This window comes from Lemur catta, chromosome 1, assembly GCF_020740605.2.
Source record: "Lemur catta isolate mLemCat1 chromosome 1, mLemCat1.pri, whole genome shotgun sequence".
NCBI lineage: Eukaryota > Metazoa > Chordata > Mammalia > Primates > Lemuridae > Lemur > Lemur catta.
Genome location: NC_059128.1, coordinates 136249759 through 136275298, shown reverse-complemented (window position 1 = coordinate 136275298; position 25540 = coordinate 136249759). Strand labels below are relative to the sequence as shown.

The following is a 25540-nucleotide window of genomic DNA, read 5'->3' as shown; positions in this document are numbered from 1 at the left end:
ATTGTATACCTTACATGTATACAATTTTAATTGGTTAGTTATACCTCAGTAAAGCTGGGGAAGAAAAGAACATTTTTCTTAAAATTTTAACCATTAAACTAAGAAAATGATAACTACATATTGGAAAGGAGATAAAATAACAATCAGTATCTGAAACCACAAATCGGTAAACTGAAACTATCATAAGTCTAAAAAAATTCAAATATCAAAAGGTTTCTTATATTCCAATAATGATCAGTAGAAAATACAATGAAAAAGAGAGAACTTTAACAATGAAAACAAAATTTTAAAATATCTGGAAATAAACTTAATAAGAAACTATAAAATCTATAAAAAGAGAAAAACATCTTTACCAAACGACACAAAAAAGATCTGGATAAATGGAGAGACACATCATGTTCTTTGATAAAGAAAACTCAGCATTGCAAACACACACGATTAATATCTAAACTTAAGACAATTCCCAACAACAGGATCTGCTATAGGAATTTTAAGAGAATAAGAACCTGGGAAAGCAATTTTAAAGTACAACAGGATGAAAAACATCAGTAAAAGAAAAAAGGAATGGGCAGGTGACAGAGAGAAAGTTTTCTATTAGTTAGTAGAACATGTTGTAAAACTATAGTGATTAAAAAGTATGGTAATGAAGCCAGATAGGTGTATCAGTGGAACAAAACTAAAAGACAAGAAATGCCCAATATAAATTTAGTCTGTGACCATGTATCAGTGATTTTTTGGATCTTAAATGGTAAACAGGATTTGGCAGAAAGAAAAAGAAAAAAAAAAGAAAAAGAAAAGAAAAGAAAAGAAAAAGAAAGAAAGAAAGAAAAAGGGAAAGAAAGAAATTGATTGATTTCATATTTCCCACCATAGACTAAAATAAATTTCAGTTAGATCAACTATTTAAATGATAATACAAGGTTTCTAGGGAAAAAAGATGCATATTAATACATACTAAGAATGAGAAACACTTTCTAAAGATACTAAAGGTGAAAAATGGGTAATTGATTATCACTCTATCAAAAAAATACCACAAATGAAATTAAAATGCAGATGATAAATTTTAGAAAACATTTGCAACATACCTGACAAAATGTCTTCTTTTTTGTTTTGAACTATAAATAACTGGTAAGCATAAAATACTCAGCTTTGCTATTTATCAAAATGCAAATGAAAACATGAATAATAAAAAAGCTCCATCCATCAAACTGACACAAGTCACTTAAGGTTTTACGGGTTGGTGAGGACCAGCACCCCTTTGTACCACTTGGGGGAGTGCAGATTGGCCAGGTCTTTTCTGAAGGGAAACATGACAGCAATATCGTAACTCTTAGCACAGGCACAGTCCTGGGCTCAGAAATCCTACTCCTAGGAATTTATTTGAAGAAGATACATAAGCATATGTGCAAATATTTAGCCACAATGATATTTATATTAGCAATTTTTTAAATAGTGAAAATTTAAAGCAACTTAAATGTTTAACAACAGATTTGTTAAGTAACATAAATATTAAACAATGGATTATTAAATAGTGCATGAGAATTGTATGGGAGAATTTCTAATGACATGCAAGTTGTCTATAATATTTGTAATGTAAAAACCAAATTTTTAATCAGTAAGCATTTCTAGTTCCTTTTATGTTAAAATATATAAAAATATATTTGGAACTATATGCACCAAAGCATTATGAGAGATTATATCTTTTATTTTCTTATTTTTCCACTATATGTGTAGTTTCTGAAATAAGAATATTATTTTTTATAAAAGGAGTCATCTCTTACATAATACCATACAAATTAACTCAGAGACCTGAATGTAAGAGCCAAAACTATAAAACTCAAAGAAAACAACATAGAACAAAATCTTCATAACATTGAATTTGGTAATGATTTTTTGGATATAATACCAAAGGCAAGGCAACAACAACAAAAAATTAGATAAACTGCACTTCATGAAAACTAAAAACTTTTGTGCATCAAAAGACACTATCAACAAGTAAGAAGGCAACTCACAGAATGGGAGAAAATATTTGCAACTGTATAGCTGATAAGGAATTAATATCCAGAATATATAAAGAACTCCTAAAACAACAACAAACTCAGTTCAAAATTTGGCACAGGACTGGGATAGACATTTCTCCAAAGAAGATGTACAAATAGCCAATATGCACATGAAAAGATGTTCAAAATCTAACCACTAGGGAAATGCAAATCAAAACCACAATTAGATACCAGCTCATATCTATTAGGATGTCTACTATTAAAAAAAAAATAACAAGTGTTGGTGAGGATATTGAGATACTGGAACCCTTGTGCACTACTGGTGGGAAAGTAAAACGGTGCAGCAGTTGCAGAAAACAGTATAGTGTTTCCTCAAAAAATTAAAAATAGAAAAACCATATGATACAGCAATTCTGCTTCTGGGTATCTACCCAAAACAATTAAAAGAGCAGACTTGAAGAGGCAGCTGTACACCCATGTTTCATAGCAGAATTATTCACAATAGCCAAAAAGTGGAAGCAACCCAAGTGTCTGCAAATGGATGAATGGATAAACAAAATGTGGTATATACTTATAAGAGAATATTATTCATCCCCTAAAAGGAAGGAAATTCTGACACATGCTACAACATGAATAAACCTTGAGGACATATGCTAAGTGAAATATTCCAGTCGCAGAAAGTCAAATACTGCATGATTGCATTTATATGAGTGAAGTCCCTAGTGTGGTCAAATTCATAGAGACAGAAAGTAGAATGGTGGGTGCTGGGGGCTGCAGGGAAGGGGTGATGGGGGTTAGTGGTTAATGGACACAGAGTTTCAGTTTTGCAAGATGAAGAGAGTTGTGGAGATGGATAGTGGTGATGGTTGCACAATAATTTGAGTGCATTTAATACTACTGAAATGAGCACTTAAAATGGTTAAGATGGAAAATTTTATGTATATTTTATCACAATAAAAAAGTTGGGGGGAAAAAACAGGGGCTGTGTTTACCTAGTGAATAGCAGCTCTCTTCTGAGTCTAAGCCCTGACTCTTCACTTACCAGCCACATGACCTTGGACGTGTCACCTGTGAGGTGTTATGAATCAAGTGGGAAAAAAAAAAAAAAAGAAACAGCCCAAAACTTGCCATATTGTTTAAAATTGTTGTGTAACTGTAAGGAAATAGACTCTTTTGTGTCCTAATTAAATGAATTAATTAGATCAATTGTGTAAAGTGCCCAGGACTGTGCCTGGCATGTCACAAAGACTCAGCAAGTGTCAGCTGTTACTATTTTCTAATCCTTCCTGATATAGGACATAATGAAGCACACACACCACTAGCACCCCTGAGTTCTCTGTCTCTAAACCCATAGGAAATTAGACATTCAGAGGCTTCCCACAGCCCCTGCTGGGTAATAATTGGATTGTCTGTCCTATTGCGGTACACTGAACAGCTCCCCAAGGACCTGAAAGAGTTAATTAGCATCCCTAACCACCTTCAGGCACTGGCTGCAACTTAGCTAATTTAATAAAAAACTATAATGACCCCAGATTATTTATACTTTTAATTGTTTAAATCAATTGTATGATAAAGTGTGGTACTTAAGCAGCACAGGGAAATGTAGTCTAACTGTAATTTATAAAGCCAGAGTGATGTGTTTAAAAGGAAGGCTAAGATGTATACAAAGGCACTAGTAGTTAATTGCCGATATAAAAGCATTAATCAAAATAGCTAACAAAATTCTTGTGTTACATGGGAGTTAGAAAAGCCAGTGACTCTTCTAGCCCTCTGCCACCAGGTAGCATGGGTCTTGGTCAGATGAATTTTCTGTAAGGTTTTACAACAAATTACTGCTAATTTAGATAATGTAAAGGAAACCCCGAAGGTAGCAGAAAGAGAAGGAAAGATGGAAGAGAGAGGGAGAGAGCATTAATTTCTAAAAATAGAGAGTGCTAGACAGTATTAATTTCTGAAAACCCTTGAGTCCGTACTGACAATAAGAGAGAGACAGAGAATACAAAAAGAAATAAAAAGACAAAAAGATAAAGAGAGCTCTACTCTGCAGTAGAATGAAAGAACTAATAAATATAGACAGAATGGTGGTGTTAGAAAATCACTATTCTGCAACCATCATAACAATAATTCAGGCAGAATTCATCAATGGATGCTAAACTAGTGGGTGAACATTTCAGGAGCAACAGGATATTTATATAGTCTCATAGCGTCCCCTACAAGACACTTATTAGCCGCAAAGGTGAAAAATAGTCATTTTACAGTGGAGAAACCTGGAAAAATGGTCAAAGTTAACATTACTGGCAATCTCATGTCAGGATGAGATACACTCGAGAAGGGTAAGCATCACCTCCCCAAAGTCCTGCTCCAAACGCATCACTGGAATCTAATCATGAGGGCATATCAGGCAAATCCAAATTAACTACAAAATAAATGGTCTACATGCTTCACAAAGATCAAGGTCATGATGGACAAAGGCAGGCTAATGAGACTCGATGACCATGAAATGCCACGTGTGATCCTGGACTGGGAAACAAACAGCTATAATGGATATGATAGAGACAGTTGACCCAACTTGAATAAGGCATGTAGATTTAATAATAGCATTGTATCAGTGTCAAATTTCCTGATTTTGATCCTTGTTCTGTGATTGTGAATATCCTTCTTCTTACGAAACACACATTGAGGGATTAAGGGGTAAAAGATGATGTCTCGTAAGGAACTTTCAAATGGCTCAGAAAAAATTATATATATGTACTATGCATTACATTCAATATGGAATATTGAACTTTATATACAGTATATCTGGAAAGAAAGAGAAAGACAAAGCAAATGTGTCAGAATGTTCACAACTGGTGAATTTAGGTGTAGGGTATATGAGAGTTCTTTTTACTAAACTTGCAATTTTTCTTTAAGTTCGAAATCATTTAAAAAATACAATGTGAAAAAAAGTTGGTCGAATTAACGTCTAAGAATCTTCCCAACTCCAACGGGGTCTGATGTCAACCCCCTCGGCGGCTCGCCACAGAGGCTCAGCCAGGCCTGTCCTCCCCAGACCTGCCCCCCTGCCAGCGCCGTCCTGCTGCTCGCTCTCTCCGCTTCCTTCCAATTTTGTGCGGTGAGATAATTCCAGAGTTCTGGTGCGCGCCTCAGAGAAAGATCCTACACCATTTCAGCCAAAAGAATAAGGAACTCAACAAGGGAAATGAAACCTCTGCCATCTATTTCGTCCTTTCTTTTTCCCCACATAATTCACGTTTCCTCTCCAGAGGTCCTCCACCTCACGGTGACACGAGACGCAAGCGCCTCTCATTAGAACAACGAAACCAGAAGCCGCCCTGGCCTGGACGCAACACTCCCCGCCGGCTGCCGTACTTCCTCCCTTCACGTTCAACCTACCGGAAGTTGCCCGTATTGTTTTCCCTTTTCTCGTCCGCCACTCACCGGGCCACTGCTGTGTTCTGCCCTCACCCCTCATTGAAACTGCTCTTGCCACCCTCGCCAGCCCCCTCCTTGTAAGTAAAGGCAAGGGGCCATGGTGGGCACTCGTCTCATCTACGGTAGCGGTTGGTCCTGTTGACCACCCTTCCCCTAGACACACCCTGGCGGCCCTTAATTCTCCTCCCACAGCTCTGGCTACTCCTTCCCAGTCTCCTCCGCAGGCTCCTCTTAATCTGCCTGTCCCTGAAGTGTGGGTGCCCCGCAGAGTTTGTCCCCAGGCCCCCTTGTGCCTAGCTTCCCTTGTAAATCCCCTGAGCTCCAGGCTTATATTCCCAACTGCCTACTTGACACCCTCCCTCGGATGATGTCTCATAAACTCTCAAACTCGGCATCTCCTCATCGGAACGTCTCACCGCAGCTGGGTGCTGTTATCTCATAAAGAGCTCCACGTGGGCTTAGCGCTCATCTTGCCTCCCACCTCCACCTGCCCGCCAGCCAGTCAGCATTTCCATTAGTTCCACGTCCCTCTCCACGGCTCTGCGTCCCTCAGCCCACCATGCATCACCCCCCATTCCTGTCACTACAACAGCCACGAGCTTGCAGTCTCTCCAGCCCCATCCACTCTGCATTGAAAATAATCTTTCTAGTGTGAAACTAGGATGTTGCTTCCCTGCTCTTAACAGTGCAGTCCCATGCCTTCAAGCTCAAGTTCAAACAGCTTAACCTGGCGCACAAGGCCCTTCATGACAAGGCTATTCTGACCACATCCTCCCCTGACCAAGCCAAGTTCTCTCATCCATGATTTAGAAAGTGCTATGGAGTACGCCTGAACATGGTGCCATTCCTCTTCATCTGGGTAACTCCCATTGTCCTTCCTCTAGATGCAGAGTGGCAGCCTGTCCTTCCATCGTACTGTATCATCGTGTTCACCTTCCTGACCTGTTTTTGCTTCTTTCACACCAGACTATGTTTTGTAGCATCTGTGACAATGTCCACTGCATCTGCCATGGTGTTACAAATCAAGGCTACTACTGGTCATGCCAAATGGAGTAGCTCACGGGGCTGCTGCTTCCATCATATAGGAACTTAATACACTTCCGAATTATCCTGCATATGATAGAAATTTTCTCTCCTCTTCTCTTGACTGAATATTTGGGAAACATCTTTTTTGCTCAGCGGTCTAATCCAATTCTGACATATCACGCAGTCTTCTTTCACAAATACTTATTTTCTTCTAAATATCAATTCACTTTTCTTCTCTATCCTTAGACACATCCACACAGCATTAATTTGGATCCCACTAATTCAGATTTTGCAAATGTTAGACCCAATGACACTTGCATAAACATTCATTAGTCCCATCACTGTGAATATTCAATTTTTCGTTAGTGAGGAAAGGGAACTCTTAAACTAGAAATGAAATAGAGGCTTCATTCAACACATTTCCCTCTTGTGAATTTAATAACTCATTTTTACAAAATAGAATACTCCTTTTTGGTCAAGATACTTCACATTAAAATGTAAGCCATGGTGAACTCAAGTTTTGCATTACCTCATCACATTCTACTTACTAGAATAAATTAAAATGCTTTTTGATTTTCAACTCTGAGGGAACCTAATCAAAACAAATAAAGATTCACTATACATTTCTCTCTCTTTCTTTGATTGAGAATCATGTTTCACTTTGAACTGGTCACCGAAGTAAGCCCCGTGACTGCTGATGAAAAGAAAGTACCTCATCGAGATCTTCCTACACACGTGGCTTTGGACTCATAGCTAGAAAGGCACAGACTGTCTCTTTCACTGAGACATTTCCCTTCCCACCACCCAGCCGCCGACAGACTAATGTGCGGTAGGAAGGGGTAACCACAGGAAAGGGAAGCCTGCGAGAGCAGGTCCAGGCTTGTGTTTGGGGGAAGTCGGGACAAACTTCACAAAGCACTTAGGAGAAACCAGCGTGGGGAACTCACACTGTCGGCCTTAAGTGATTTGCTGAACTGCACATCTGACTTTCATGAGGACGTGATAATAAAACAAACTGGCCACTGAGAGCGTTTTAGCCAATTCTGGCAGGAATGGTGGCTACAAATGACAGTCCAAGGCCTTCTCCTGGGTTTCTGACACCAAACACTTCAATTTCACTTAAATATGCAGTCTCCAAACCCTGGGCTGTGGACTGGAACTGGTCAGTGGCCTGTTAGAAACCAGGCTGCACAGCAGGAGATGGGTGGTGGACCAGTGAGTGAAGCTTCATCTGTATTTACCACGGCTCCCCATCGCTTGCATCACAGCCCAAGCTCTGCCTCCTGTCAGATCAGCGGCAGCGTTAGATTCTCATAGGAGCACGAACCCCACTGTCAACTGTGCACGTGAGGGATCTAGGTTGCGCACTTCTTATGAGAATCTAATGCCTGATGATCTGAGGTGGAGCTGAGGCGGTGATGCTAGTGCTGGGGAGCGGCTGCAAATACAGATTATCATTAGCAGAGAGGTTTGACTGCACAGTAAATGTAATGGGTTTGAATCATCCCAAAACCATTCCCGCCTGCGCCCCCCCACCCTCTGCCCCACTCCCCCATCTGTGGAAAAATTGTCTTCCATGAAACCAGTCTCTGGGGCCAAAAACATTGGGGACCACTGACTTAAATCATTAAGGCCAGGCTCTCAGTCTTAAACTCATGCTATACAGATGATATGAATTACCAATATAAAGTTAAAGACTACATGTAGCTACTAACACAGTTTTAAATTTTTTTTCCCAACAGACTCTCATATAATACTGTTAAGAGAACAAACTGGTGAAACCGTTTGCAAGGCACGTCGGCCTGATGTATCTCACTCCTTCAAAACATTCATGTAATCTTAGTAGGTACACGAAGAGATAAACATGAATGGAGGAGCTGTAGCCACGTAAGGATGTCCACGGAAGGATGGAAGGTTATTTGTAACAGTAATACCAGTAACAGGAAAATGCCCAGTAGCAGACTAATATTTTGTGTGCACCCTGTTCTAGGTACCATTTTTTTAGCATTTTGCATTTGTCAACACATTTAATCCTATGAAGAAGGTGCCACTGCTTTTTCCTTTTTTCAGCTAAAACAAGGCCCAGAGAGGCACGTGCCCACTCGTGCTGGCACTGAGGTCTGAATTCGAACAACTCGGTCCCAGAGCCGGCTCTCTAAAGTACCGTAATACTCCCTGACACAGTCACACCTGAAATATTATATAGTTCAATGTGCTTCTGTTTGTGATAATGTAGAAAAATACTCATGTTATCTTGTCTACTTAGGAAAAAAATGATCACAAATATGCAGGGTGGAAAAAAAGGATACACTTCTAAGAGATTTCAGGTTTAGACAACGAAATAGTGTTAGTGATGGTCTTTCAATGGTGCAACTATGATTTTTTCCTGTTATTTTCTATTTTTTTAAAAGTAAGCATGTGTTGTTTTTTAGATGTTCAAAACTGTGATTTATTCCTTCTAAAGCTCCCACTGTGCTTCCTGCCCCTGCTCTCGTTCCACTCTACACTTCCTCCTTGCTCCACGCTTCCTCCACGAACTGTCTTCTCCCAGGCCTTGGTTTTCCTTCCTTTTATCTCTTATTCTCTTTGCTCCATTCTGTTTCCTTCCTTCCTCTACTTTACAGCTCTCCCTGCCCCATCCCATGAGGTTTCATCAGGTAAAAAACCATACTTTATAGCATTATTTTAGCTTTTCCAATGGCTTCTAAAATCATTAAAAATAACATTCTTTGACTTTCCCATTTGGGGCCACCTGGCCAGTCACTGGTTCTCATCCCCACCGGCTTCCCAGCACTCCTTGCCTCCTGCCTCCTGCTCTGCCCCCCTGCGGGTGAGTGACAAGCCCCGTGCCTGTCCCTGACCCTTTCCCTCAGCCCTTCCCTCTTCACCAGGCCTCGCGTCTCTTGCAAGCGTGACGCTGCCTGCAGAGGGTCACATGTCCTCAGGCCTTTTGCTCCCGTGAGGCCCGGGTGGCTGGCTTGGGGACTTGTCTGAGATCACGTCTACTGTCACACCTGATGTTCCCAGGAGTAGAAGTGGCAACACTCATGCTTTTAAGAGTGGAGGCAAGAGCCATCCCCTGTCCGCCCACTGGGATTCAAGTCAAGAATGCTCTATCGAGGCTAGGGAGGAGGACAAGGACGGCCCCTCTGGGGGATTATCTTCCCTGAATTCTAGACTCCTTACTTAAAACTGATCAACTACACAGTAAGACACATTTCAAAGTCATCTAAACCTTTATTCCTAGTTAGCAGCTTTTTTTTTTTTTTTTTGGCTAGTTTTCTCCTCAAATCTCAGTTCTTAAGTAGCTGCTACTCAGGCACACTGGTGGCCTTAAACACACAAGGCAGGTCCTTGCTCCTGTCCTGGTGTCACTTCATGCCTGTCTCACTGTAGAGCCTCCCACCTGGCCCACCTGGCCCACCCGCTCCCCTTGCTTCCCACAGGGTGGCTTCATCCATGTCCTTCTTGAATAAAAATGCTTCCAATTTACCTTGTTCCCAGACCTATCAAGCTCAAATCCTAAATTTAGCTCCACTGCTCCCGAAGGAAAAATAACACACTTTTGTTTTTCCTGACTGTAAAAGTAACGTGTGTTCTTTGCAAACAAGCAAACAAAAGTAGGCACTGTCAAAAGGTATAAACAAAAAGGAGACATCATCTTTAACCTCATCGCCCAGAGGTGAGCATGGTTATGAATCGGCTGGGTTTTCAGAACTTTCAGGGGTCCACGTGACCAACCGTAGTTGCCACGGCCGTCACCTCCTCCTACGTAGGGTCACGCCTGGCTCCTCCAGCCCCATGAGGGGATTATTCACACTTCCGTGACTTTGCGGCTGCTCCTGAACCTCTGTCAGTGCCCCTGCCTTTCCCTGCACCCACCGCGCTCACTCCTAATTTAAAAAATCCAGCTGAAGTCCCGCCTGTTGCAGGAAGCTTTCCATGGCTTCCAACATACACGCGTGTCCCCTGTGCTGTGCAATCCAACCATGTGACTGTCACCTTCTGACACTACTGCATACTCCCACCGAGATCACACGTTGTCAGGGAACTGGGATCGTGTGTTATGCTTCTCTAGAGCCTAGTGACATGGTGGCCAGTCAATACACATCTGCCTAATAAATACGTATGAATAAATACATGGTTAATTGAGTGGCTTCCTTTTAATTTAGTGAAAGCTGTTACTCAAACTTTTGAAGACTGAATCTAGTTTTTACTAGGTTCCTAGTATGCCAGTGATACTTTACATGGATATCCTAAAAAATACTTTAAAATCTCCCCCACAAAGTGCCACCCCAGATCCCAGAGCGCCTATGAAATTCAGGTGCCGATTAAGACGGGGATTTTCCCCAGGAATCCCTGTGTTTCCAGCACAGAGTTGTTGCGTTCCTGGTGCATCATTCACTCCTGCTCACTAAACTGCACCCCGTCCTGCAATCACCTCAGCAAGTTTATGCAGTCCATGGTGCCAAAAGCGATGCTACCCCCATCAATCAGGGCTCAAATTGCCCGCTGCTACTGAAGTGCCCGGGTGATGAATGTCCTTCTGCACCTTCTTGGTGCAGACTATTCTGATTGATTTAGCAAAGGTTCCGATTGAGTCCAGGGCTGTGAGAGGCTCCATGGCATGGAGGAGCAACTCCGAGGGCTCCAGGCAAGAGCCCATGTTAAAAAGGAACAGCGGGGTCAGCAGCCGCCCGCTGCCCCACGCTCATCTCCTATTTTCACGCCAACAGGTATCTGTGCTGGAACTTGCAAATTGCTAACCAACAAGGGTCGCAGATGCGCGCTCACCTCTCGTCACATTTAATCAGGATCACGCTGTCTGTTCCAATCCCCAAGGCTGCAGCTCCCTTCTTGAGAGAAAAATGACTCTGTAAAAGAAAAAAAAACGCATATTTGAAATTAATTCCATATAAAGACAAGATCCATTCCCTTGGCTTTTTCTTTTTCCCTTCTCCTTTTAGTTCTAGTCTGTTCCTCCAATGCCTGGGCTGCTGAGAGAAGATGGCATCCTTCACTTGTGCCTTTTTTTTTTTTTCAACTGTGGTGAAACACATATAATGTAAACACCATCTTAACCATTTTTAAGTGTACAGTTCAGTGGCCTTGAGTACATTCACTTTGTTGTACAACCACGACCCCCATCCATCTCCAGAACTCTTTTCATCTTGCAAAACTGAAACTCTGTACCCATTAAACAACCCCTAATTCCTCCCTCCACAGCCCTGGCAACCCCCATTCCACTTCCCGTCTCTGTGAATTTGACTACTCTGGGTACTTTGGATAAATGGAATCATACAGTATTTGACTCTTATAACTGGTGTGTTTCACTTAGCATAATTTCCTCAAGGTTCTTCCATGTTGTAGCGTGTGTCAGAATTCCCTTCCTTTTCAAGGCTGACTAATATTCTGCTGTCTGTACAGACCACATTTTGTTTATCTATTTATCTGCTAATGGGCGCTTGGGTTGCTTCCACCAATTGGCTATTGTGACTCATGCTGCTATGAACCCTGGGTGTGCAACTGCCTCTTTAAGACTCTGCTTTCAATTGTTTTGAATAGATACCTAGAAGTGGAATTACTGGATCACATAGCATCTCTATTTCTAACTTTTTGAGGAACTTCCGTGCTTTGTTTCATAGTGGCTGCACCATTTTACATTCCTATCTGTAGTGCAACAGGGTTCCAATTTCTCCACATCTTCAGCAACATTTGTAATTTTCTGTTTTTTGATAATAGTCATCCTAGGCGATGTCAGATGGTAACTCATTTTGCTTTTGATTTGCATTTTCCTAATGGTTAGATGTTCAACATCTTTTCATGTGCTTATTGGACATTTATATATCTTCTTTGGATACATTCTATTCAAGTCCTCTGCCCATTTTTGAATAGCTTTGTTTATTTTTTTGTTATTGTGGTTGAATTCACCTGGGCTTTTTGAATGAAGATAACAAGATATTGGAAATTGTAAATGGATCTGATACCCCAACACACAGTAACTCCGGGCCAATTTTCCATCAAGTCATATGTAACCAAGCCATGTAATCAGCCACCTCCAGCAGCAAAGTATGAATATTGTATGGTTTCCAGACTTGCATTTTGCTACGAAGAGATTACACTCAGTTTTTCCCAAGTTCAGTGAAATTGTGTGCACTCAGGAAGTTGGAGAAGTTGGCCCTAAATTTAGCACTCTGCATCCCAGCGTTGGAGGGGCTGTTTGTCGTGCAGGCAACTGCCCAGCCCGAAGCAGACTCTGGGAGGAGGCGGCAGTTCCTGGCTGGGGCAGAACGACTTGTCTGTGTGCAGAGAAAAGGCCACACGGGCAAGCCATTGCCAAGTCTTTGTTTGTGCTTTTGGTTATTGATTCTGGGTAGGACTGTGTGTCTCAATGGTCATAATCACTGTGCCATTTGGAAGGCTTCGAAAGGCTAACCCAAGCCCAGCTGTGCTGCAGCCCACATCAGCCTCTTACTATTAACTACAGATCATTAAGCTGTCCAAAAGGAGAGCGCTTCCTCAATTTACATCTCCAAAGGGCTGCTGACTAGAATTTTAAGTTATGTTCCAAAGGGGGTACTCTCTCTTCCAATGCCCACTTCTGACTCATCTGAATTCTTAAATATGCAAATGCAGCACAGGAACTCTTAACACACATATTTTTAGGGCGTATGTCTAATAAGCAAGAAGAAATCACATTTAGAACAGCGGCAAATAATGTTAACCCATCAAGGGGACATTGAACAGAGGAGCTGAGAAAGCTCATTGCTGCTAGAAGGCATGAGGAAGGGCCATTAGCTTCATTTTACAACCTGAGAATGACAAAGTGGACGGTCGTTACCAAGATACCTGGGAACCAGAGGAGAAAGCTTCATTAGGCCAGGGTGTGTAAAGATGTGTATTGTGTATTTAGCAGAGCCCTGGGGGGCGGGGCACAAGACAGGGGAGCCAGCTGCCCCCACTGAGCGAACACAAGCCACTCGAATTACGCCCCTCCGTGAATGAGCGAGCTCTTGAGCACTAAACTGCCAAATGGCAAATGGGGGATAAGTAAGAGATCTGGGGCACCTGGGCAGTGACAGAGGCTGCGTTCTTGTCTGGTCTTTAATGAGAAAGAATAGGGATCCTTAAAGGAAGAGCAATCAGCCAGGATAATTGATCACGGCACCAAATGCTAGCAATTTAAAGAAAAACGTGTCCCCAAACGGAAAACTTAAAGATGGGGAACAAAGGTGAGATGAGGCATGAAAAACAAAATGAGGTGGCGAACATTGAGTCTGTTTGTATTTGCAGGAGAGGGAGCCGCAAAATAGCTAAACGTTACCCACGAATAGCAAGGGACCCATGGAGAGGAAGGAACTTGAGAGGGACAAACAGAAACCGCTGCCTAATGAGGAAGAAGCGACGCAGACAGTGCAAGCAGCTGCCTCTGGCTTTTAATCCTCAGCACCGCATTGGATGCAGACACTTGTTGATGAACCAGAGGACAGAACAGGCTTCTGCCTGCGGGGGACCCAGGAAAGTAGGTGTCTGAAGAGAACTCAGGAGGCCTGGCCCTGGGCAGAGGGCGAGAGGGACCCGCGGTGTGGGTGGCCTTCAGACGTGATGTGCTGCGCCAAAGTGGGGATGGGGTAGGCCACTGTATCCATCAGGCAAAATGCTGAGCACAAATTAGGAGCTACAAGGATTCAAATTTGTCCCTAAATAATGATACTATAATTATTACATACTACTACTAAGACTCTCGTAAAGATCAGTTGTGCATCAATAGAATGTCTGGAAATAAGCCCCTTCCCTGATTTGTGAAAAATAACAACAGACCCTTGATAGACTTTCATGCTTAATTAGGACTAAATCATATTTCTGTTTAAGGGCAATATGTATTAAGACCCCTTATGATTTTTATTTTATACTAAGTGAAAAATTCAAAGTTGATTGAAGAGTCATTTCTCTATTTTTTTAAATACAAGGGAAGTTCAGACAGGTCACATGATTTCCCTTAGCTTTAAAACATGTGCAGACAAATAAGGGGTTGTATAGTTATAAAAGACTTGTAATTAAAAAATAGGCAGGCTTTCTGGGTTTGAGCGGGATGAGACTATCTAGCATAAGCAGGACTGAGTGTCCCCAGGCTGGAGGAGGACAGGTCCCTGCCATCCAGCTAGCCCTTGACTGCAGCGTGTGGCACGAGCTCGCTCACTCTTTAATGGGGACAATAAATCTCACCTTCAGGGACGGTGTGAGCGTAAGGCGAGTGGTAGAAAGCTCGGAGACAAACCAGTTACGAGTGTTGGCAGGCGGATTTCTGCTTCTCTATTAGAATTGAGATAAAAAATCTGGAAGGCTGCATTGATACTTTCGAGCCATTGTTGGTCATATCCAAATATTTAAGACCCAGATTCAACTGCCTAGTGGACCACAGGGTTTCAGGGGGAAGGCTGTGCTAGGCTTGGGGGACACACAGAAGATGGTCCTAGTACCCAGCCACCTTCCCCACCTCCCCTCCCCTTGCTGTCCCTACCTGGCGGTATTGGCCTTCCTGGCCTTCTGTGAGCTGGCTAAACTTGCTCTTGCCTCTAGGCCTCTGTAATTGCTGTTCCACTTTCCTAAAAACCCTTCCTTCAGATATTTATATGATTCCCTCCCTCATTTGACATAGGTCTCTGCTCATATATCACCTCCACAGAGAGATCTTTTATGACTGTTCTATAAAATAGCCCACTCTCCCCTACTATCTTGTCACCACATGACCTTAGAGTAAATACTTACTAGGTCACTGTCTGTCCCCCTACTAGAACATAGGAGGCTGCATGAGGGCAACGGCTCTGTCACAGTGTATAGTTGATAAATGTTTGTTGACTTTGCCAACCATATGCTCAGAGAACAAGTCCAGGGAAATGTCACTATTGACATAAATTTCTAGCCACATATCCCAATGTTGAGGTATGGCTTTCATGATTAGAGCCAGATGACGGTGGGCTCAGTAGACCCCAATGCCTCTAATCTCAGGCCCATTCTAAAAGCAAGTCCAGAGGTCTCCTTGGCACCTGCCCCAGAAAGCCAAAGATGAGTCCTTCTCGAGCAGGAGGAAGCGGCAGGCCCTGCTAACCTGCAACCCGAGACTTCAAATAAAGAGAAAGGACACACTAGCTTGGAAATCTCAGCTCTTAACTCTTCTGACATTCTATCAATATTAGCAGTAGAAGAATCAACATGGGGAAAATGGGATTTGAGAAAAGATGCTCCAAGTGGATTTAGAGCAGCCAGCTAGAGAGTGGCATTCAGGACATCCAGCCCAGTAGTTGAAAGAGCAATGTAAGGATTGTAGGGAAACTGAGGCTCTAGATCTGGCTCTGCCATTGACTCACGGGGAAACCTTGGGCAAAGCATCTACCATCTCTGAGTCTTGGTTTCTTCATCTATAAAACAAAGTTATTGTTTTTTAAGTTACCTAATATTTACATAGAGCTTCCTATGTCCCAGGTGCTGAGGCAAGAGTTTTATAAGACTATCATTTGATTATCCAGAAGTCTTGGGCCTTGGAGAGAGAACAGCTGATGCCACTGGCCTCCCCTCTCCTCATTGCATCAACATACCTGCCTGACACTACCCTTTCTCCCTGTGGGCCAAGCAATCCAAAAAAGAAATCTCCATGCAAGGATTGGCATTGTTTAGCCTGGAGCAAAAGCATTTGAGAAATGACTTAGTAACTTTCTTTCATCAGATCTATTTCTGGAGCTGGTGGAGACAAAGTGATTGTAAAATCTGAAAAAACCAAGGGAATATGTGGCCTTCCTGGCCTGAGGCCAGAAGCAGCTACAGTAAATGATGAATTGAATATGACGCATGAGGTGTAGAGCCCAGAAGGAATGAGAGATGGGGATCACATTACTTCTTAACCTGGAGCTTCAAAGGCAGGATTCACTTTTAATTCAGCCTCCTACAGTCCAGCCCTATGAGATAATGAGGAGGGTTTTGGGGGGGCAAGGGGAAGCATTAACAATTTAGCATCCCCTTCACATTAAGAAAAAAGCACATGGTGGAAATTTGACTAAGGAATGAAAGGTGGCCTTACTAATATCCTATCTAACAGAGGAAAATAAACTATCAAGCAGAAAGTAAGAGAGATAAACTCACAGCACATAATTGTCCCTCTGAAGAAGAAACTCACAACACAACTACCCTTTGATTTGTTTGATTAAACACCTGGGATTTAACTCATTATCTCTAAGAGTTCATTTTCACAGCGTTGAAGAGCCTTGAAGAGCCCTAAGCAGACAGTAGGGGTGCAAACTTTCTGCTCCTGCTCTTGCCAAGACTCTGATAAACCCAGCCTTGCAGAGAAAAGAAAAAAAAGAAAAAAAGAAAAAAGGGAAACATAAACTCAACTGCTCCACAGCCACTTCTGTTATCAGTCTGCAGCAAGGGAAAAACATTTTTTTAATCCTTTAAAATATCAAGCTACTTTGTGTGCTGTGGCCTCTCTCTCCTCTCTCTTTCTCTTTCTTTCTTTTTCCCTTCTCTCATTTCTTTCTCTCTCTCTCCCTCTCCCTTTCCTTCCCTTCTCTCTCCCTCTCTATCTCTTTCTCTGAAAAAACCAAAAATCTTTTTATAAACTTTTTATATCTTTATATCCTAATCTTTGTGTGAGAAATCTTTCTCAGTCTGCGTACAAATTCACACCCTAACAGGGAAGATATAAAATGTTAAGTCAATTGATGAGCTGTTGTGTACAAAACTTTGTTGCTAAATCTTTTAATTTTATTTCTACAGCAGTAGTTGGAGAAGGGACTTCACTGGTCTAGGAGTCAGGAAATCCAGTTTGATCCTCTACCTATCTAGCTAACTTCAGCCTCTTCATTTTTAAAATGCTGATAACAATCTCCGTTCTACTTTTCCCACAAGGTTGTTGGGAGAATCAAACAAGCTTATATATATTGGAAGTGTTTTTGGAAACTGTCAATAGCAATCAGGTATAAGGTATGCATTAGAAAAACAGTTCATCTGTCAAAAATGATAAGCTTATTGTTAGAACCAACTCACATTTTAGGAAAGGTTCATAATTCAAGCAATCATTCATAATGATGTGCATGGATAGAAATACAGGAAGGAAGAGGGGGGGACCAAATGGTTGTCGTGTGGTGAATCACGTTTTGTTCTCTCAGAAATAAAGAAGCAGACCCCAAGTTTACAATATCAGGAAAAGACGGTATAGCAAAATCATTCTCAGACCACACAGCCTGAGCTTTTTGGACAAGGCCAAGTCAATGTACACGAACCATGAGGCTGAGAAGCTCATGCAGAAACCAGAGATGCCTGGCAGAAAGCACAGGGCAGCCTGCTGCCGGGCCCTCCTCATCTTAGCTCATGGAAACAACTTGAAAGCCAAAAGAAAAACATGCCAGCTATATAGCCATCTGGGCTTTCCAAGGCTGAGAATGTAGTCACATTTAACTATTTAGGGGTCCAAATCCACTTCAGGGAAATAGTAATTGAGAAGAAAAATTATATCATGTTTTTCTACCCTTGGAGAAGCTGAGAAGTGAAAGTTATCTCCTGGTGGGGTACTAGTGTGGTTGGCTGAATAATGAAGATCCCCCAACAGCCATCCACATCCTTATCTTTGAGAGCTGTGAATCTATTGCCTTATATGGTAAAGGGACTTTGCAGATGTGATTTCGTTAAGGATCTTGAGATGGGAGATTATCCTGAATTATCCAAACAGGGTCCTTACATGTGAAAGCATGAGGCAGGAGGGTTAGATCAGAGACAGAGGAGATGTGTGGTAGAAACAGAGGCCAGAGTGAAAGGAGGGTAGAGGCTTGAAGATGCTATGCTGTTGGTTTTGAAGATGGAGGAAGAGGCCACGAACCAAGAAATGCAAACGGCCTCCAGAATCTAAAAAAGGCAAGGAAATTCATTCTCCCTGAGAGCTTCCAGGAAAAACACAGCCCTGCTTTTCCCATTGTAGATTTCTGACCTCCAGAACTATAAGATAATGGATTCACATTGTTTTAAGCCACTAAGTTTGTGACAATTTGTTTTAGCAGTAATAGAAAGGTAACACACTATTTCATTTCAGACCATGGTCTTCTCTGCTAAATTTGACCCCTATAAACCAAAGAAGAGCTTTAAAAAATAACAAAACCCCAAAATATTACTGAAAACAAGATGTTCAAGATAATTTGTTACTATATAATCACTAATTTTCTTTAATTCCACAGCTGCTGCTGTGAGTGAACCGTATCTACTGCCTTCCAATCTGTACTTGCCCTGTTTTTCCTTGTTATGAACACACACAGCCACACAGACAGACACACAGATGCATATGCTCCACTCAAAATAGGAAAAAGAAAAATTCCATGGTGAATCTGAGACCCACTGTGGCTCCCTACTTCTCAGGAGTGACGTTTCCTTACAGGAGCCCCAAGTCTCCCTATAGACCCCTGTCTTCCCTTGCTGTCTCCCTGTTCCCTAGCCATCAGGGACGTTCTGGTCTTCTATGGGGCAGCCATGGTCCAGATGTTAGGCTCTTTTGAGGCAGAGGTCATGAAGAAACGGGGTTATGAAATACACACAGGAGGCCAGGCGCGGTGGCTCACGCCTGTAATCCTAGCACTCTGGGAGGCCGAGGCGGGTGGATCGCTCGAGGTCAGGAGTTCGAGACCAGCCTGAGCGAGACTCCCGTCTCTACTAAAAATAGAAAAATAAATTATCTGGACAACTAAAAATATATATACAAAAAATTAGCCGGGCATGGTGGCGCATGCCTGTAGTCCCAGCTACTCGGGAGGCTGAGGCAGTAGGATCGCTTCAGCCCAGGAGTTTGAGGTTGCTGTGAGCTAGGCTGACGCCACGGCACTCACTCTAGCCCGGGCAACAAAGTGAGACTCTGTCTCAAAAAAAAAAAAAAAAAAAAAAAAAAGAAAGAAAGAAATACACACAGGTAGTGCTCATCTGATGCCCATCAGGGAGAGATCTCAGGTTGATCTCAGGCCCTGCACGGCATGAGGATTTGGAACCAAGATGTCGCTCACACAGCTGCAGGGTGGCCTGCACTTGTCTGCTGCTGCACCCTGGCATGCGAGAGAAAGCTGGCTGCCTAGCAGGCTAATGCTGTTTATGCCAATTCATGAGCAGGACAGACCACTCTTTGCAAGGCCTAGGGGCTATAGGAGAGATGGGATTAACGCTTCCAAGGCCAGAGAAGGAACATAACATACTACAAGGAAGAGCAGAGCCATCAGCCCCTCCCTGGCAGTAGGCAGGACCCTGAGCTTGGCTGAGACTGATCTAACCCAAAGATCAGCTATGACAGACCCCTCTGGTATTTCTTTATGGTAACAAAACCTCTGGTAAAGCCAGCCAAAGATTAATGTTAAATGGTTCAAGGCGCCATGAGGGTAGAATATGTGTTGGATTATCTGACTGAATATTTAAACAGAAAGACTGTATCAACAGGAGGCTTTGGAGTTTTGATTACATAGGCACAGCATTGATGCTCCCAATGAGTGCACTGTCATGCTGCCTTCTCTCCTCCCCTTCCCCCAGCATGTGACATTGTCACAGAGAAGTGAAGGGTGGGAACCAGAAGCAAAAACATTCTGCTTTATCTCTGAGGGTTTTCCTGAATTTCAAAGCAACAAGGAGGACACCTCGTCCTACTCCTCAGCTGTTCTCTCACCCTTATTCTCTCTCAAGAGGTGTCTTCTGGAAAGAGAACCTCTGGGGATCATTCCTTCAACTCGGGCTTTACAGAACATCATCTTAAACTCGGAAGGAACAGAAACACGTACGTGCTCGGATGTGAAGGCGATGAGCCTAGGAACGGCAGCCATTCCTTTCTCCTTGACTTCCGGGAACATCTTGAAGCGCGCGATCATCATGGCGTACATGTTGGAAATGGCGCCACCTACAGTGCAGAGCCGCACGGTTACTTTTCCTGTTTCCTGTCAACATCATTTCACATGCAAGCAACGTTCCTTATTTCCGCTGACCTAGAGTCCTCCTTGGACACAGGAGGAAACCCTGTTGGCTATCCTTGGAATCGGGTTCTCAGGCTTAGAGACACCTTCGTCCCAACCACTGCACAGTTGCCTCCTTACCCCACCCCTCTCTGTCACCAAGGGGGACTGCAGGTGATTCTGCTCTTGCTGGGAGGTTTTTAAAAAGAGAAGATTTGCCTTGCTTCCCAGCTTGTAAGTGTGGTCATTCTGCATTAGGCCCATAAAACCTACTTGTATCCCAGTGGAGAACACTTATTTCTTTTCATTTCAATGCATGCAATGCCTTGCACTTGGATTGAGGTAAATCAGCTGCTGTTAAGGTTGTGGGCTGTTAACCAGCAATTCCTATAGAATGAAGGATAAAGATCCAAGTCTATCTCATCATGCTCATCTGTTCATTCCCTCAACACTGCCCTCCCCTCTCAAAGACATCATTGAAATAGAATTGTATTTGTTAACAAAAGGTAATTCATAATTATAAGGGAAACACATAACTAAGAATTTTAAGTCCACACTGAATTATTTTCCCTGTGTCATCCTAAGATTGTCAAGAATTCCATACCATAAATTTATGCCTTATAAGAAGAGTCTCACTTGAAAAGCAAAATGAGATTTCCCCAGAGTTGTTGGGAAGCTTAGGATTTTTGCTATGCAGGGAAAAGACAGACTGTGATGAATGCAAATGAGCATGCTGGCACGGAAGGCGTGAGACCATGATGCAGAGTGAAGGTACTACCTCCCCATCCCACCCAAAGGGCCTGCCCTCATGTGGGTGCTTTGAGAGCCCTTCCCTCCTGGTAGCTAAGGAGCAGACGGGTCTGTGCCGAGCTGAATGGCCCGTGGAGGTCTATGACTTTTGCCTCATGAGTCCTGGGCTCCGATCCAAGCAGGCTGCCTGGCACAGGGCAGTCATCACCTAGATCCTGGCTCTGTCACCAGTCAGAATGAGGGCAATTCCTACCTTCCTGGACCCCAGAGACACAGGACAAGCAGAATCCAGGTCAAGCCTGCTCTGAGCACACACCCTATCTAAAAGACTGAGTGTAGGACGCCAGACACGGGGTCGGCTTTTACAGAGACATCCACTCTAGCTCATTGTTTCTCAGTCTTGCACTTATGACATTTTGATCCACACAATTCTTTGTGGTGAGGGATGTCCTGGGCATTATAGGGTGCTTAGTAGCATCCCTGGCTTCTACCCATCAGATGCCAGTAGACCCCATTCCCTAGACAATGAAAAATGTCTACAGATATTGCCAAATGTCCCTTGTGGGGGGCAAAATGGCCCCATTTGAGAACTGAAGTTCCTCTCAAAAAGGTTGGGGGAGGAGGGAAGAGAGAAGAGGAAGGGGACGATGTACCCAAAGCAAGTGCTCTTTGAGTGCAGCTGCCCATGAGGCCTAAAGACCCAGCAGCCCTGAGGGGGGTGAAGGGGCTTCTGGGCCTCAGAAGCTTGAAGCCTGTGGATGTTAGAGACACAGGTATGTGCAAGGCAAATGAGCTGGGCTATGCATTCAAGTCACAGACCTAATTCTTCACGTTGAGTCCCAGAGAATGAGCCTTTTAGACCCCAAACACATAAGATGTATGATTTTCTCTATCCCCAACCCTTAAATTGTAAGACCCTTTGCCCCAGGAACGAGGCTGGGTGCCACCTGGAAAAGCATCCATTAGCAAGTAAGGATGCTATGGCCCTTTCTCTTCTGTGATGCTTTGTAGAAAGTAGAGCAGAAATGGGTTGCCAAGGGCTGTCTCTGCTGCCCCCTCCCTGCTTTGCAATGTCTACATCACACTGTAGAGGGACATCTGTGGCTTGCACCTTGGGGTAACAACATACGGGTCTTTGGGCTCCAAGAAAGCCTGTAATCCTCATGATAGAGCTTAAGTGTTCTCCACCAGGTCCTTTCTCATCATCAACAAGGGTGGAGGGGAAAGCCCTGAGTCTATAGCTAGCCTAGCAGGACTGCCAAAGAGGATTCTTTGTCTGGGTGTATGTTTACTGGGGCATGTAGGTTACCAGACCAGCCAGGTAAATTAGGCCCAGCCCCAGATTTTCAAGGTCAACAGGTACAGCTGTTCTCTGTCCACTCTTGGGGGCCATTAGAATAGAGTCGAGCACGCTCTCAGTTCACCTCAAGGACAGCTCAGTCCTACAACCGTCCACATAAGGGGAGGAAGAATAAATGCCAAAATGGTGTTTATTTCTGTACCCTACCTCATTCCTCTTGAAAAATACCTTCAAAGCATCATTTTCAGGTGATGGTGGCAAAGCTCCCTCAACAGAGATGGTTTTCCAAAGGAAAACTAAGTATTAAGTTCCCTACAAAGTAAAGGCTGGCTTAAAATTCACCACAGCTGGTGTTCAATCACTTTTTTTTTTAAAGGTTAATTTCCCCTTCCATTTAACTAACACTTTTTCCTTTAGCACCTGAAAAATTGTGCTATATGTTTAAAAACATAAAATAAAATAGCAGACGTGAGCTTGCAAACAAACATGCTTCCCTTAAGCCCTGGACTTGAGATCATTGTTGTTTGTTTATCACCTCTTCTTTCCACTTTTTCTTTTCCTTTTCCCCCTCTCTCATCATCTGTTTGTCTTTGTATATTTGCTGAAGAGAGCTCACACTTGGCCTTTCCTCTGCCTGACACTACAGTTAGGTGTGGCTCTGGGCTGTCCAGAGGGGTCCCTCTTGGTGGACTGGTGACACCACTTCCTGCCACCGATTAGGTGATGGGCTGCACACCAGGTTTCTTTTCCATGGGTCAGTGACTCTCTTTTCCCACTGCCTTCCTAATTTCTATTTCTTCTCTGCATCAAACCAAGGTCACACGTAGAGCTGTATACCAAGGGCATGGCTTTTTGATTCAGGTTGATTCTCTTGGCTCGGAGAGTTGTAAATAATGGAGCTTAGAATGCAGTAGCTAGTCATGAAGGGCAGGATGGAAAAGATTGGATGGCATGATAAAGGAGAGAAGGGATGAGAAACCTCTTGAAGAAATCATCACTGCTTTTTTAGCTCTAAGAAATTATCTCCTGAGGCACTCTGCCCTCCTAGAAATTAGTGTAAATTTGCCTCCTGGCCCATTATTTCAGAGACTGGAGTGGTTCATATGCTCTGTTGAGTAGATCTGCCTTGTCACGTGCCCTCGAACAGCAAATGCTTTATTAAATGAGTCAACCCTTTTCCTTCCACTAATTCTAGGAGGAGCATCAGAGAGTGAATTCCCTTAATAGAAATCTTTATTCTTTTGTCCCATATTATCCATACATCCTGCCTGTAGGATGACAGTGGAAGTACTGGGTAAGCACTGTCTCTGATTATGTTCTTTTTGAACACAATAAGTCACATGCAAGCATGGCGCAGTTAGCTTGGAGGCATGTCCGATGGTCATGTGCACTTAATCACGCTCATTCTTTTGATGAATGCAGTCTATTTTACCTAAGCAGAAATAAAGGTTAGATATTTAATCCGTCCTAGCTGCATAAGAAGGCATTGCATAGCAGAAGAAAACACACAGAGAAAGACTGAAATATCATGTACCAGGAGAAAATATCCCATCGCCAGAGCCCCCTGGCCAGCCAATGATTTCTCTCATTTTCTTTAGCGTGACATATTCCAAGAGCACAAATACTGGAGCAATTTCATAGGTGAACCTGAAATGTAGTAATGGCCACATTTTATGTATGTAACTCAAAGAATTAATTCACCATTACAAAAGCTATAAGTACAACTATTTCCTTTTTTAAACCACATATTCACAAATGTTATGACTATAATATTAAATGCAGAGAAAATTATTTCAAAAAGGTCTTCCAAAAGGTTTGCTCATTTTTCTATATTCCTAAAGTCAAGAGCTTCAATCATTGACACAATGCACGTGAGTGGTTTAGCACGGTGAATAAATAAAGAACATTGCAGAGTAACACTTATTTAAAAGACAACACCTGGTCCCATTTCTCTTTCACATTATATGTAATTATAAACCCCAAATGCCAAAAAAGTCCTTTTTGTGTTTTTAAATTTTTGTATAGTTTGATTGATGAAAGATATAGCAGGACTATTTTTCTAATAAGTTCGAGTGAACACTTGTGTACTTCTGAAGTTCGAATCACTATTTTAGGGGCTTCTTAATAAAAATATTTTCACATAAGAGGTAAAGACTATAGAATCTCACTAATAATTATCCTGGATGACACAAAAATACATTTCCACTTACATGTTCGTGTTTGCTGTTGATGTCAGCCAGTCTGCGGCTAATCCAACCATGTCCAAGCCCGTGGAAAGTTGATTGAAATATCTGGGATGCCCTGAATAACATGGAATACCAGAATCAGGATTGCCTCCAGTGAAAACACATGCCTCTCAAACACATGATTTCTGTAGGTAAAGAACCTTGAAAGATCCTTCAGCAACAGGAAATTCATATTCAGGAAGCCAACATTCACAAACATGTGCCAATGCACAAGGACACACACACGCACACCCCAGAACCATTTCCTGTAACCACAGAGACTACTTTGGGTTTTGAGAAACACACTCTAAAAACCTGCCTTTAAACATACCCTATAAAAAATCACAAATGTGGTTTTCAAGCTCGGCAATAGTTTATTTTCTACATTCTTTCAATATTTTTGCAAACTAAAATGCTCCTGGCAACCCAAAGCAGTTCAAAGGCAGGTTACTTCTTGTTTGCACTCACGCTGCTAAAAATCCTTTTTTGTTGTGGCCATTCTGAGAATCAGTCATACCGTGACGTCCTCCAGGCATGCCAACGTTCATAATAATATCAGTGACAAATGGCTGATGATTATGAAAGACAGGGCAAAAATGAGAAAATAGGACAGTCTGATGAGTGATTTGCCCTGGATTCAAAAGGTGATGTTTGTCTAACGATGGCGTGGACAAAACTCATTCTTGCCAATTCTTTTCTGTTGAATATTGGATTATAAACAACAGAGCTCCCTCATGGTTACAGTTTAAAATAAAGCCGAATACAGTCAACATCACTGTCTTCTCAACAAGATACATGAAGAGATATTCAAGGGACTGATCAGTCCATTTGCAAGGCTTATCT

The 25540-nt window shown here is 42.6% G+C and overlaps 1 protein-coding gene across 1 annotated transcript in view; it reads right to left on the bottom strand.

Annotated features, from left to right (window-relative positions):
- The window catches only part of GAD2 (glutamate decarboxylase 2), a 67369-nt gene that overhangs the window by 34999 nt on the left and 6830 nt on the right, over positions 1 to 25540 (bottom strand). Inside the window, exons 5-8 of the mRNA XM_045535122.1 lie at positions 24683 to 24773; positions 24007 to 24119; positions 20255 to 20370; positions 11253 to 11332 (exon numbers count right to left, since the gene is read on the bottom strand). Of these exons, the coding sequence (XP_045391078.1) occupies positions 11253 to 11332; positions 20255 to 20370; positions 24007 to 24119; positions 24683 to 24773 (400 nt within the window). The remainder of the gene's footprint in view (positions 1 to 11252; positions 11333 to 20254; positions 20371 to 24006; positions 24120 to 24682; positions 24774 to 25540) is intronic.